The sequence below is a fragment of the Watersipora subatra genome, chromosome 6 (assembly GCF_963576615.1).
Source record: "Watersipora subatra chromosome 6, tzWatSuba1.1, whole genome shotgun sequence".
Taxonomy (NCBI): Eukaryota; Metazoa; Bryozoa; class Gymnolaemata; order Cheilostomatida; family Watersiporidae; genus Watersipora; species Watersipora subatra.
Window position 1 is genome coordinate 45,051,119 of NC_088713.1, and position 13,987 is coordinate 45,065,105.

General features: G+C 35.4%; 1 protein-coding gene across 1 annotated transcript in view; it reads right to left on the reverse strand.

Moving 5' to 3' along the window:
• The window catches only part of LOC137398303 (centrosome-associated protein 350-like), an 87,836-nt gene that overhangs the window by 18,628 nt on the left and 55,221 nt on the right, over window positions 1-13,987 (reverse strand). The window contains exons 27-35 of the mRNA XM_068084411.1: window positions 13,122-13,267; window positions 11,881-11,988; window positions 10,888-11,028; window positions 8,923-9,006; window positions 8,747-8,836; window positions 6,434-6,568; window positions 4,325-4,475; window positions 2,174-2,798; window positions 879-1,032 (exon numbers count right to left, since the gene is read on the reverse strand). Coding sequence (XP_067940512.1) covers window positions 879-1,032; window positions 2,174-2,798; window positions 4,325-4,475; window positions 6,434-6,568; window positions 8,747-8,836; window positions 8,923-9,006; window positions 10,888-11,028; window positions 11,881-11,988; window positions 13,122-13,267 — 1,634 coding nt within the window. The remainder of the gene's footprint in view (window positions 1-878; window positions 1,033-2,173; window positions 2,799-4,324; window positions 4,476-6,433; window positions 6,569-8,746; window positions 8,837-8,922; window positions 9,007-10,887; window positions 11,029-11,880; window positions 11,989-13,121; window positions 13,268-13,987) is intronic.

Sequence of the window (13,987 nt, forward strand, 5' to 3'; positions counted from 1 at the left end):
TTACAGTGTGGCTAGTACATGAAACTGGCACTAGCTTCACTGTAAATAGTGAGGGTCATCTTACATAGCTGTTAAGAGGTGTAGGACACACAAATTCAGTAAATAGATGAAATAAATAGTAAATAAATAAAAATGAATCAGTAACAAAAATAAAAATGTTTATTAAATCCTAAGTGTAAAAAAGGTCCGTATACATAGAGTATGCTGACCCACCCACAGTTTTGCCATAATAAATTTAGGATATTGGGCTGTCTTTGCCAAAAGTCCAGTAAGTTTTCTTTTTACTCAAAATTCACTGCATAATATCGCGGTGTCCAAATGTTTATTTTCGACTTAGGATGGATAGAAAGAAAATTTGTAAGCAGCAACCAAAATGTATTTCTTCTAGTGAAATTCTTCAACTTGAGACTCAAATTTCTAATAGCTGTATTTTTACATCGGAGACAGTCCGTGTTTTTTAAACTGCGAAAACGATAGTTTTTTTAAAGCCAGTTTTATTAAACTAAAAAAAATATTAAACATGACTTTTGTTTGTCAGATGCATTTATTGTTTTCGGAATTTTCTGCTCATTTCAAAAGACTTCATATATATCTGACAGAAACTCTAGCATTTACAACAAAAATACCGAATGTATGTCGGCAAAACTTGTGGCATGAATTAATTCGGTCAGACCCAGCAGAAAAAGTCCGAAGTGAAAAAGTTAAAACGAGCATCAATCGCTAATTTAATTATGGTCCTTTTCCAATTAACATAAAATTCACAGCTAAAATCAATTTTAATTCTACATTTTAATTGTTTAGTTACAACTATTTAATCTTCAAACATTTTGAAAATTCAAATTATTTTCCGGATACAGTATTAGGAACACTGGACTTACGTGAGGAGGAGTTGGCGGCTCCTGTGAGTCACCCGCAGGTCCAAGGTCAAGCAAAGGTGCTTCCTCTTGAGTTGTCTCTTTAACAGATTCTGCAACACTTGCCACCTCCGATACTATACTAGCTTCACTGATGGTTGGGCTCGGTGACCTTGACCTATCACCCAAAACACAGTGTAAAAGTCGAAATAACTTATGTCTCAGCAGCAGAACCAGGATGCATTCTCACTTGCTTGTACATTACATACTAGAATGAGTAGTTTGATTAAATCAACCAAGGACACAGTCAAAGTGAGCTTATAACGATGCAGTTCAAACAAATCTACCATAAAACCTCTATTTGAACGCCATGGCGCTCTATTTTTTAACCCTTCTCCTATAGCGGCATTCAAATAAAAGGGGGTGCTGTATTTTCCAACTGTATAAGCTCATAGAGTTATAAAATCATCTAGATCATTAGAATTTTGGGGAGATAAATTTAACCCTTTTACTGGTGGAGCGATGCTAATGTCACCTTCATTTTACACCCTCCTTCGGGTGACATGAATGCTGTCAGCCTCAACATTGTTGCTGAACAGCTTTTCATATACGTCGAAGTGTCAGGTTGAGTTAAATAAGGCACAACTTTGACTGTAAAATATTACCATGATACTGTTATTAATTATTTCGAAGGCGTCGCTTTCAGACTTTCAAAGAAAAACCATAAAGCTTTGAAGTTAGAAAATGGATATTGCGTTTCTCATTTTCAAAGTTAAAATACGCCAAAACAACAGCTGGTATTATGTCGTACAGTGTTCCTGAAGAATATTCATATCGTTCGTCAAAAACTTTAGTCTTTAGGTAAGATTGTAAACCACAATATAGACAAATCAGAAAACAATGAATATGATTTAGACCTTGATGACTTCGAATCAGAATGTAGTTCTGATGATTGTGACGATTGATCTTCTCATGTGCGTCGTCACTAAAACCATGGCAACCACTACAGCAATAACAAAAAATTAATTGTTGATGCAAGCTTGATCATTATCGGTAGTATTTTGTGGAAACTTTTTTACTGATCACTTTTCATAATGGGTTTGTAAAGATCGAAGAATGTCAAAGTAGTGGGCAAACAAAAGTGGCATTCAATTAAAGGGCGGCATTGTATTTTTCAACCCTTCTTTTATGGTAGTGTTCTATTGGAGGTGGCGTTTAAATAAAGATGGCGTTCAAATAGAGGTTCTAGGGTATGTTGATTCACTTGTAACAACATTTAATTGTGACGAATTTATGAAATAAGATAACGGTATTTATACCTAGATGAGCGTGATGGGGTTTTTGAGATTGACTTCCTGCTTAATGACCTTGAAGGTCTGACACTTGACTTATCAGTAAGTGACCTTGACCTATCGATAGGTGATCTTGACCTATCGGTAGGTGATCTTGACCTATCGGTAGGTGACCTCGATCTATTGGAAAAAGACCTTGACCTATCAGTAGGTGACCTTGATCTATCAGTAGGTGACCTTGATCTATCAGTAGGCGACCTTGACCTATCAGTAGGTGACCTTGATCTATCAAAAGGTGATCTTGATCTTTCAGTAAGTGACCTCGATCTATCTGAAGGTGACCGTGATCTATCTGTATACGATCTTGACCTTGATCTTTGTCTAGATGACCTTGACTGATTGCTCAATGACCTTGATTTATCACCAGGTGACCTTGACCTGAAAGAGGGACTAGCTGACTGAGAGTGGCGTCTGCTGATGGGGGAAGCCGATCGACTGCGGGATTTGCTCCGAGTAGGCGTCACTGATCGAGAACGAGATTTGGCCTCAGTTATAGTATGAGAACTAGCTGCTGAAAGGGAGCGGCTCCTCATACCCTCAACGATATCCCCATTTTCTGCAAATGTGGCTATCTTTGGTTTCGAAGTTTGCTCTATAAAACAAGATTAAAATGTCAAGCAAAACTCCTTAGCATAGACCTATTCAAAATCCTATCATCACAATTTCTATCACTATCCCTACCTCTCGATTTTCTGCATGTGATTCACAGTTGAAATAACAAAAAATAGCTTTTATTGATCACTTTATGAATTGTGTTTGCATTTCTCTATAATCCACTCGTTTTACTGTAATTCATGATTATCTACAGTATTCACTAACCAGGCATCAGAGGTGATTGGTTTCTGGCACAAATTACAGTGTTTTCTTATAAAAATATTTGCTCTTATGTAATGATGTATTAACAGAGTCCTAAAAAGAATTTATATTAAGGTTTGACTCTATTAACTTTTAAGGAAAAGATCTGCGCAAACATACAAACTGTAACCGAAAGGGAATCCCCACCCTAGGCTAAAGGCTTTCAGCTAAGTTATAGTGTAACATCTACCTGCAGGATAAAGACCAAGGTGTTCATTGACAATGAACTTTTTAAAAAACAGAACATCAAACTCTCACACAACAAGGTCATAAACATTTCATATGTTACAATAACATCATGAGAATGTTTTGAAAGCAAATATTTGCTGAAACAATCACCTGTCACCTAGGAAGAAGCAAATGTGACAGGATGTCATGTTAATTGAGCCAAGGTTGGTGTAAGGTTGGAGCAAGACTGTGATCGAAAAATATGCAATGACAATCTTTTCACCGAGCTTATACAGTAATTCCTCGGTTCTTGAGGAAGACCTGGCATCTCCCGCGATAAGTTAACATGCGCTAAGTTTTCAAAGTGTATGTACGGCCTATGAGTCAAATTTTAACACCAGAAGACTTGAACTACTTTTTAAACATATTGTATTCATTTTCTAAATAAAAAGTCAGTAAATTGAAGTTATCCTGTTAGCTTTCAGTTTGTATTTCTACTTCAGTCCCAGTATTTAAGCCAGAGAATAACTTACGTAGTACAGGCATAGTTTGTAAACTATCTGGTCTGAATATTCATACATGTGATTGCTTCGTTGTGAGAAGGAAGCCGCATGTTTTTAAACATATTTTATGCAATATAAAGTTGTTTTAATTACCATTCTTTTATTTTCCAACTATCATTTCTTTTATTTCTTTCAACAATGAAGTTACCCAAACTTCAAAGTAGCAACGGATTATTGTACTTATGAGAACTGCCACGATAAACCTGAGAAATTGAATAGGCCATTCAGTTGTAAAACTGTATCAATGATCTGTCCGACATTAGTAGGGATTGAACCTGTAACCTGCTGTTTGGCAGCCCTGATTACTAATCACTACACCACGGAACTTCAATGGCAAAAAATGTTCAGCCATTTTGTTTAGATTAGTCAGTGACGCCAACCATCCAAATGGGAAAGCATACGACAACCGTGGCCCATGTATCTACCTACATATGTATGATACATTCAGGAGGTTTAGATGCAACTCTTGGTAGATCAAACAAGCCTATATTAGAATGTAAGCAATTCTAAGGCTGACTCAGGAAACTCTCACCTGAACTGAGGTCCAGTAGACTAGCTACCTCCAAAAAGTCCGTCTTTTCAGGAGATGCCTGTGCCGAAGCAGCGTGGATGATTGGCGACTCATCTAGTCGGAGGAGGTCGGAAGCCAGAGAGAGCGAGGCATCGCTAGCCCGCCTTGATGACTACAACACCAAAAAAATAATTTAAATTTTATCACAGCTTACTAGATAAACATGAAGTGAAAACGAACAAGCAACCAAAACAAAATTAACAGTAACAACAATGTCTGGCTTTTTCTACCATTTAATCTCACTCTGAACTGATCTGCCTGCCTTTCATGAGCGATTACAATTCCATTCATTGCAGCAAACAAATACAGTCATACCCTGACATACAAGGAAATTGAGATACAAGCAAGTTTCTGTCTTGAAATACGACAAATCTTTGAGATACGAGCATACGAGCCGGTTCTCTATGGCCACTAAATGCCCAAGAATGCGAGAGGCTGCTTTCAAGAACAGCATAGTTTACTCAGTCAGATCGGTTTGAAAGAGTTTTAAAAGAGTCAGCTAAAAGTTATAGCGAAAGCGAGGCAAAAAGAGCCAAGCCGGAAACATAATAAAAGGTTAAGACAAAGACAAAATGAAAGTTAAGTAAAAAATACAAATTTTGCTTTATGTTTAGTAAGTTATATTCAATTAAGTTAAATTAAATATTTACGTTATGTAGTGTTACAAGTCGAGTGTACCGAACGGGTTACTGTCAAGTCTCTATCGCCGTTAGCCACCACATCCGTCTCAAAAGTAAATACTCCATACAACACTGTACATAGTAATGTCATATTTTATTGCAGATCATAACCGCTAAATAGGTATTTGTTTCTTTGTTAGCGTAGGTACTAAATTACAACAATTTAATACGTTTTTTTTAATGCAATTTCTTGTTTTTAAATGTTTTTTTCATAGTATAGGAATGGATTAATTAATTTTTAGTTATTTTTTAAAGGAAATACAGTAGATGCTCCTATCACGTAAATTCCAGATAACATAAAAAATTTATGTGAAGTTTTTGCTTCATACTCGTAAAAACTCCATATCAAGTGAAGTGTAAAGTCAGGACAAGGTCTCAAATTCTATTTGAATGGTAACCTATCTCGCCTCACTTGTGAAAGAAGAAATCACATACATATAGCGTTGTATCTATTATATATATATATATACAACTTCCATGACATTTTAGCTCATCATGAAAGATCGTCAAATGTGTCGACAAAACCGAGAATAGGTAGCAGCGCAATTGTTCATATAAATTATACTTGAAGGCGATATATTGGTGCAGGTGTTACAGCGTCGATCTACCAATGTGAATGTCATGATTTGGAGTATCATCAAAAGTTATATTGTATCCTAACCTTGACCTGTATATACAGATAGACGACAAACAGGTGGGCACTGCTATTTTTATAGTAAACAATACTTGTTTTGTTTAATGTGGACGTGTAAAATATTTGTTATTAGTTTTACTTTGCAGAAATGACTTTACTGTCTGGGAAAAATAAACAAATCATTGCAAATGGATGTCAAAGATGTGTGTTCCCACCAACTTATTGTAAAGTTACCGCAATCATAGTCTATAAAACCAGTAAAATCAGAACAAGGAGAAAAGTTGTCGATGCAAACTATTAATACTGCAGATACGGTACAGCCAAAGAAATAAAAAGTTACATCTAGTTTTTCTTTTTTCATTGCCGAATGGGTGAGTTTGGAAAGATGTTGGAATGGATTGGACTATTTACATATATTTTACTGTTCATATAACATAAAAATCCCGATAACGTAAACATTCTCGGAACGGATTATTTACATTGTGGGAAGATCTACTGTTTCTTTTTTAAAAACTACTATCATTACTAACCACGAGGCAATAAGAAACACTGACATACTTTACAGAACAAGGAGACCAGCCGTGTCTAATTTTCAAAGACCACCTCTGAAATTTGGTAGCGTCAGCCATAGTTTATATAAGTCAAACTTAACTTGATTATTTAAAAAAATTGAACAAAACCAACTTCATTTAAGGAGATTTTAAAACCAATAGACAAACTTAGCATAAAGTTAGCATGAATTTTCCTAATTCCAACCTGTAAGGATTCGCTGATGCTGTTTGCAATGCTCTCGGAGATGCTGTCCGAAGACCTCACGCTATCCTCAAAACCATTGCTATATGTATTGTCGCCATCCGTATCAGGGGCTCGGGTATCTGATGCCTCTTTAGCCTGTGGTACAACAGAGAAGTCAAACATATTCAGATACAGCTATAGTTGGGGATGACCTATTGTATGCATGAATTTTTATTGACTTTACTAATCATCAACAAAATAATATTTTTCGTTACATCGTTACACGCCAAAACAAAAATGAGACAGAAACCAGGAATTATTGCGAGACTTGACCAGATATGTTTGAAAAGTTGGTACCATACTTTTCGGACTATTAGCCGCTACTTTTTTTGACGATTTGAGCCATGCGGCTTATATAACAGTGCGGCTATTCTGTGGCTTTTTCTTTCACTGTTAGGGCACATTAGTGCGCTTCTAGCGGTAAAAGAAAATACGAAACAATGCCTAACGATACTGTTCCATTAGGCACTAGGTTAAAACGCGTCGGTTAATATGAAACTGCTCCGTTTTGAACAGCAAAGTTGCTGCTGTGTTAAAAAGCACCGTCCTGAGTTATGCGGCCTATAAAAAAGGTGCTGCCTATGTATTGTTTTATGATCGTCTTTTGGAAAATAAAGCAGATGCGGCTTATATAGGGGTGCGGTTTATAGTCCGAAAAGTATGGTAATCTAATAGTACGACCGATGAGTCAGGATAATGAACTATAGGTTGTAGTAACAGAAAGTTCATAAACTGAAAAATATGATAGTGGCTGTGTTATGTTGATGTCACATACTACATGTCTACTCACACATAACAAACTAAAAAACGATAAACAATGGAGCAAAGAGAGAAATGAATAAAAACGACTGCAGTAACATACTAGTCTACAAGTACAGTCATACCTCAGAACTTAAAAAGATTTCTGTGTGAAATGAAACTGTTTTCAATAAAGTAATACATATTATTAACGAAAGTGTGTTTTCACAATTTTGAAAACGCTAACTTATAATATAGATTTGTTGGGAATCCAATTTTAATCAATAACAAGTTATTTGAACCAATAATCTTGACCACTAACACAACTTTGCATCCTGGAATTCTAGAATGTTCATCATTACAATCATGTCTCAACATATAAGACAATCGAGATACGAGCAGAATGTCGAACCAGTTTTTTCTTTGAAATACTAGTATACGAGCCAGTTCTCGATGGCCACCATATGGCCAAGTATGCGAGAGGCTGCTCTCAAGAACAGCATCGCTAGGTCTTTCTCATCGAACTAATTTTTAAAACTTCAGCTTTATGTATGTCTATAAAAACTATTTAGTGAGCTAAATTCATTAAAATTAAAATCCAAGTTTCTGTTACGTAGCGTCACAAAGCTTTAGTGTACCGAACGCATTGCTGTCAAGTCTCCCTCAAACCGCTGTTAGCCACTACGCCTGTCTTGAGGGTAAAACTTAGTATAAACTTTAAATTTTATTGCAGATTTTAATGTACTGAATTACAACAATTAAAAACACATTTTTTCACAGTAATGTTCTGTTTTATGTGTTTTTTCATAGCATGGTGACAGATTAATTGGTATTTAGTTATTTTAAATCGGAAATAGTGCCTTGAGATACGATTAAACTGATATACTAGCTGACATACCCCCAGAACGCGTTAAGTTGGTATGTCGAGGTATGACTGCACACAACTAGCGTTGCTTACTCGAGCATAGAAAATCAACCAATCAACCAATCAAGGCCCATGCACACTATCGCTCAAATTGACAATTCGCTGTGCGATTGACTGCAGCGATGGATTGCTATGACATCATATTGTGATGAGCGGCCAACGGAATCTTTGCTAGCAACGATGAAATGGACTTTTAACATGTTGAACTTTGACATCGATGATTGCAACTGTTGGCATCTTGATTGGCTGTTTGTTGAACGTATCGTACCCGCGATATCACCAATGCAATTTCGTAATTTCTAATTGGTTGTTGGTTTGCGATCACCTCCAGCTAATCGCTCATAGTGTGTCCACCTTATCGTTAGTGATGACGTAAAAATAGCTAATCGTTGCAGTCCATCGCACAGCTAAACATTAATATGAGCGATAGTGATCATGGGCCTTAAGTCTATGCTGAATTGGATAGAGTACTCAGACATGCAAGTCTGTTGTCCTAACATCTTTCGACAATAAACCTTGTGCACAAACCCATAACAGGTCGATAATCGAAAAACCATATGAACACGACAGTTAAAGAGTCTATCCTTATATATATAACTGAAAACACTAACCTCAGGTCCCTGTAAGCTATTTGAAGATGGTTTAGAAAGCACCTTAGACCTAGAGTCAGTATCAAAGTCCTCTCCATATTCGGGCGTCTTCTACAAAAAAACATGGACTTATACCAAAGTTTACCGACTAAGCTAAATTCGAACCATGTGGTATAAGGTATTGGCTAGTCACAGACCTCTCGCTGCTGATCAATCTCCGAGTCAGCGCTCTGGCCGCTATCACTCCTTCGCCTCTCACTGCTGACTCTTCCAGAGCTCAACTACAAACAAAGTTATTTCAATACCAAGTGACATACCATCATACAAAAATGTTGAGAAGATGGGACTTTTAAACTTGGGGGTCTATTTATATCATTAGAAAACAACTACAAAAACTGGTAAATTCATCGGGAGATACAGAATGATTTTATAGGAGAGAATAAGACCTTAAATGAACACCAACCATCACTATATTTGTTTCTGGAAAATTGGCAGGAAGCTGCCACAAATTGCTTAAAGATAAACTATGTATAAGCTTAATGCCAAACTGATCAGCTGATACCTGATGGAGGTCAGCGACAAAGGTCAGCAATAGTGGTCAGCATTAGATGACTACTAGAATACTCTTACTTGCGTGTTACAAGCTTGGCATTGTTGATGAATCTTATTGGTCTCAAGGAGAACAGACTCAAGGAGGACAGCGTGTAGCTATGACATGGCAAACTAAATAACTCACCAATTATATTTTATTGATTATATTGATTATTATTGATATTATATTATCATTGATTATATTTTTATTAGTAAACTAGTTCTCCCTTACCCAATTGAATCAGATTTGTTTTATTTAAAATTAAAATATTTCATGATAAATTCAATTGTGTAAATAAATTTTTCATAAAATAAACTTTATTCTTTTAAAATTTTATACAAATAAAATAAAACAAATAAATTAAATAATTAAAATTTTATTTAAATTTATTTACAGTGATGAAAAATTACGGATTTTTAAACTGTTTCAAATGTAGGACATGAGAATAATGCCCTATATCAATTGAAAATAAAAATGTGAGGAAAAAACAATATTAGCATCGTTGTGAAGCCTTAAACAGGAGAATGCAACATATTAAAAGGAGGAAAACGAGCGTCAAGTTTAACAAAATAGAATCACTTCAGAAATACAGATAAAATGCATCACTTAAAATACTTTCATTACAAAAACCAGCACATTTATTAGTCAAAGACTCAAAGTTTCTCTTTGAAATTTGATATAATTAGTTTCACTTTCTCAAGTAACGCGAAAATTTTTTTACCGAGCAATAATCCTGCTAAAGCATGGTTTACAAAATATCAAATTGTTGCGAGCTTGGTGCGGGTCACTTTTTACCAATTATAATCAATCTGTCCCTAAGTCCCTAGACTGCTCGACCATTAATTCTGAACACAACTTCCACTCTACTTTACCAACAATACATTCATCACATAACACCTATTCACTTCTGACTATTATTAACTCTTTCACTGTGGAAAACCTTTATAACTTTTCACCTTAGTACCTGTACAAAAACATTGATCACGAATCACGGAGTTAAAAATCGATCCAAAATTTTGCCACAATAAAAATATGATATTGGGTTATCATTTTGCAAAAAAACGAACCAGTTAATTTTCTTTTCACTAAAAATTCACATCATAATAACAAGATTTCAAAATTGTATTTTTTTTGGTTTACAATGAATGAAAAGATAAGTTGTAAACATTGACTTAGACCTATTTCTGCTAGTGAAATTCTTCACCAATGGGCCTCAGATATTTCTGATAACCATACTTTTATGTTAGAGAATGAGAGTGTATTTTGGTCAAACAGCGAAAACAACAGCGTCTTTCTTTCGCATCCGATTTCACTTAACTAAAAAAATTTTTGAACATGGCTCTCATTTTTCAAATACATTGATTCTTGTGCAGAATTTTATGTCGACTCAAAAAGAAACTTTAGATTAAAGATCTATGACAGAAACTAGCTTTTACATCAAAAACACTGAGTGTATATCAGCAAAGATTTTCCCACACTAATTGATTACGTTAAAATGAGCAAAAAAATTTCATAGTGAAAAGGTTAATGTCTCATGCGCTTTGGACTAACGGTATTCAATGTCTCTTACCTGACCAAGCAATTTTCCAACTAACGGTTTCTGTATTACACTGGGTTGAAGTGTGGACAAGTCTGCATCACTCGCTCCGCTTGAATGTCTCTGTTTACCAGTATCAGAACCCGAGCTAGAAGGAGCTCGTGGCTGTTTTATCTACAATAAGATTTTACTTACAAACCTCTGAAGGATGGCAAAGTTTACTGTTATTGATGATGAGAAGTGACAGGTGACAGACAATATTCCATGTCACTGATGATGAGAGGTGACAGGTGACACCACTCCATTCCACCGATGATGAGAGGTGACAGGCAACAATACTCCATGTCACTGATGAAGAGAGGTGACAGGTGACAATACCCCAAAGAATGATGATTGATAACGATGTTCCCATGTCACTGGTGATGAAAGTGACAGCTGACAATATTTCCATGACAATGGTCATTAAAGGTGACAGATAATAAAAGGGGACAGGTGACAATGTTTCCATGTTTCGAGTGATGAAAAGTGACAACATTTGAGTTTCACTTGTGAGAAAACATGACAAGTCACAATGTTTTTGTCATTGATGAGAAAAGGTGACAGGAGAAAATGTTCCCACGTCACAAATGATGACAGGAAACAGTGACAACATTTCCATGTTACGAGTGATCAAAGGTAACAATGTTCAGATGTTTCAAGTGAGAATACACGACAGGTGACAAGGTTTTCGTGTCACTCATGAGAAAAAGTGACAGTTGACAATATTCCCATGTCACAAATAATGACAGGAGACAAGCAGGCTGAACAATTAACAATAATTCAATGAGAAAATACCTTCAGATTAAAATAAAGCTGCCTGTTCAGTAACCTTTTAATGAAGTGCGAAGAATTGGCATTGTCCATCTCCTATAATCAATTATAACCATGGCAGCGATGGCGCTAGGGTTCATAGTTCACAAGGACTGGCACTAGGATTTTTAGTTTGTACAAGGACTCGGCGCAAATCACAGAGCAAAGATTACAAACCTGTGGTCTGATGTTCTGACTGTTGGCTGAGGCATTGTTGCTTGCCATATGTAAGGCCGCCAAGTCATCCATCTCTCTCTTCATCCTTTCCATGTCCTCCTCATAGTACTGCAAGAGATCGAGTTGACTATACCCAACGCTATATCTTTAGCAATAAAGTTTTTGTTTATATAAAACTCTAAATACATACAGGGTGATCCATTACGCCCGCGGGCATTACTTGGATGTTTACTAAAATAACAATAAATTGATTAACTAAAAAAATTGTTTTCCATATGTCAATGGATATTTTACTTTCACATCAACCAAAAAGCACCTACTCAGAGATCATGTTCTCTCCAGATCTAGTAGTGTTAACTTATTCTGGTTTTCCGTAATTTAGGTATAAAAACTGTTAAAAATAAAAATACTATTGAGTCTATGCCGATATATTTACTAATTTACCATTTGAAAAATCTGAAGAAAAACCAGTTAGCAATTTAGCATTCCCTCAGTTTCCTTTGCATGCCGACAAAGGACCTGTTGTCAAGAATATTGTTTGCTGTATAATTTGCTTCAATGGTGAGTGGAATAACTCAATTTGAAGACTTACTTCATTTCATGATACAGTTTCTCACTAAAAGACATTTCTCAAAAAATGTAACTCTCTCATACTAAAACTATTTTTTCAATATAAAAACAACTTCCTAATAGTAAACAAGACTTTCTAAGGATTGTCTTCTGACAATGAAATTACCTAAATCAAAAAATAAACTGTACCCTATATACATTATATACATATACATTATATACATATACTGTTTATGTATACTGTTTCTATATACATTATATACATACACTGTTTATATATACTATTTATATATATATATACTGTTTATATATACTGTTTGTATTTATACTGTTTCTATATATACATTATATATACTGCTTATATCAACATATGCTACATATACACATACATTATATATAATGCATTTATACACATGTACATGTGGTAGTTAATTTTTTGATCGAGGTAATAGTTTCGCAAAGGAAAAATGACATATAAACATATATATCCTCTGTCAATCAAACATTCTTAAATGTACATTATGGAACTACTATTCACTAATAAAAGAGTTCTTTTCAGAGCTAGAAAGTACCTTCTTTTAGAAATTGTCTACTCACTCCGGAATGACTTCTACACTAACAAAGGCACCTCTATTATATCTCCAACAAACGTGTGACGCAATCTCCCGTACCTCAATCTGTTTTTTGTAGGCATTCTGCTTCCTCTGAAACTCGTGCTGCCTCGCCTTCTTCATAATCGCGTGCCTCCTTTTCGTCTCTTCCAAATGGTGCCTCAGCGCCGAGAGTTGACATTCCTGGTCCGTGTCAGACGCCGTCTCTGTTCGCGGATTATAACTTGATCAGCAATCATGTGATACGATTGATGAAATGAACTATTAGAATGATGTTTGGGACTTTTAAAAAAACGAATACCTAAAAATTAAATGCTTTCAAATTTAATACAATGCTAGTTTAAATTGGTTTTGAGTTTCATTTCAAATGCTGAAAGTAATACAGTAATCTCTCGCGGTTCGGTTTTTGCGGCTTCAGTTCCTCGTGGGGTAAAAATTATTCATGAAAAATTAAAGAAAATAAAAATAAATTAAAAAATAAAAAACATTAAAATAAATCTCTTTCATACTCTGGCCCATTGAGATCCCCCGCAGCCATCTTTTGTTATTTCTCTGTTTAACTTTGGCAACTTCAGATCTTTGCAAAGTAAAAATTCTTCATTTAATAATAAAGTACACAAATAAAAAACAAAATTCCTTAAATCTCTCTCAGACACTGGTCCAGTCACGAACCTTCCGCAAGCATCGGTATGGTAGAAGTTGTCGCAGTTCACTATTAATTACTATGTGACATTTTGTGAAGTGTAAAAGTGCAAATTGCTTGTAACTTCCTTCATCATACCTCTTAAACGACCTTGACCCACACAATCATCTAATGAACTTAAAATAAGAGGGAAATGTTAATGATTAATGGAAAGGTGACATTATTGTAGTTTATTATTTTTTTTCTCTCGGATTCTAACTTTTCGTGGGAAGCACTGATGCGA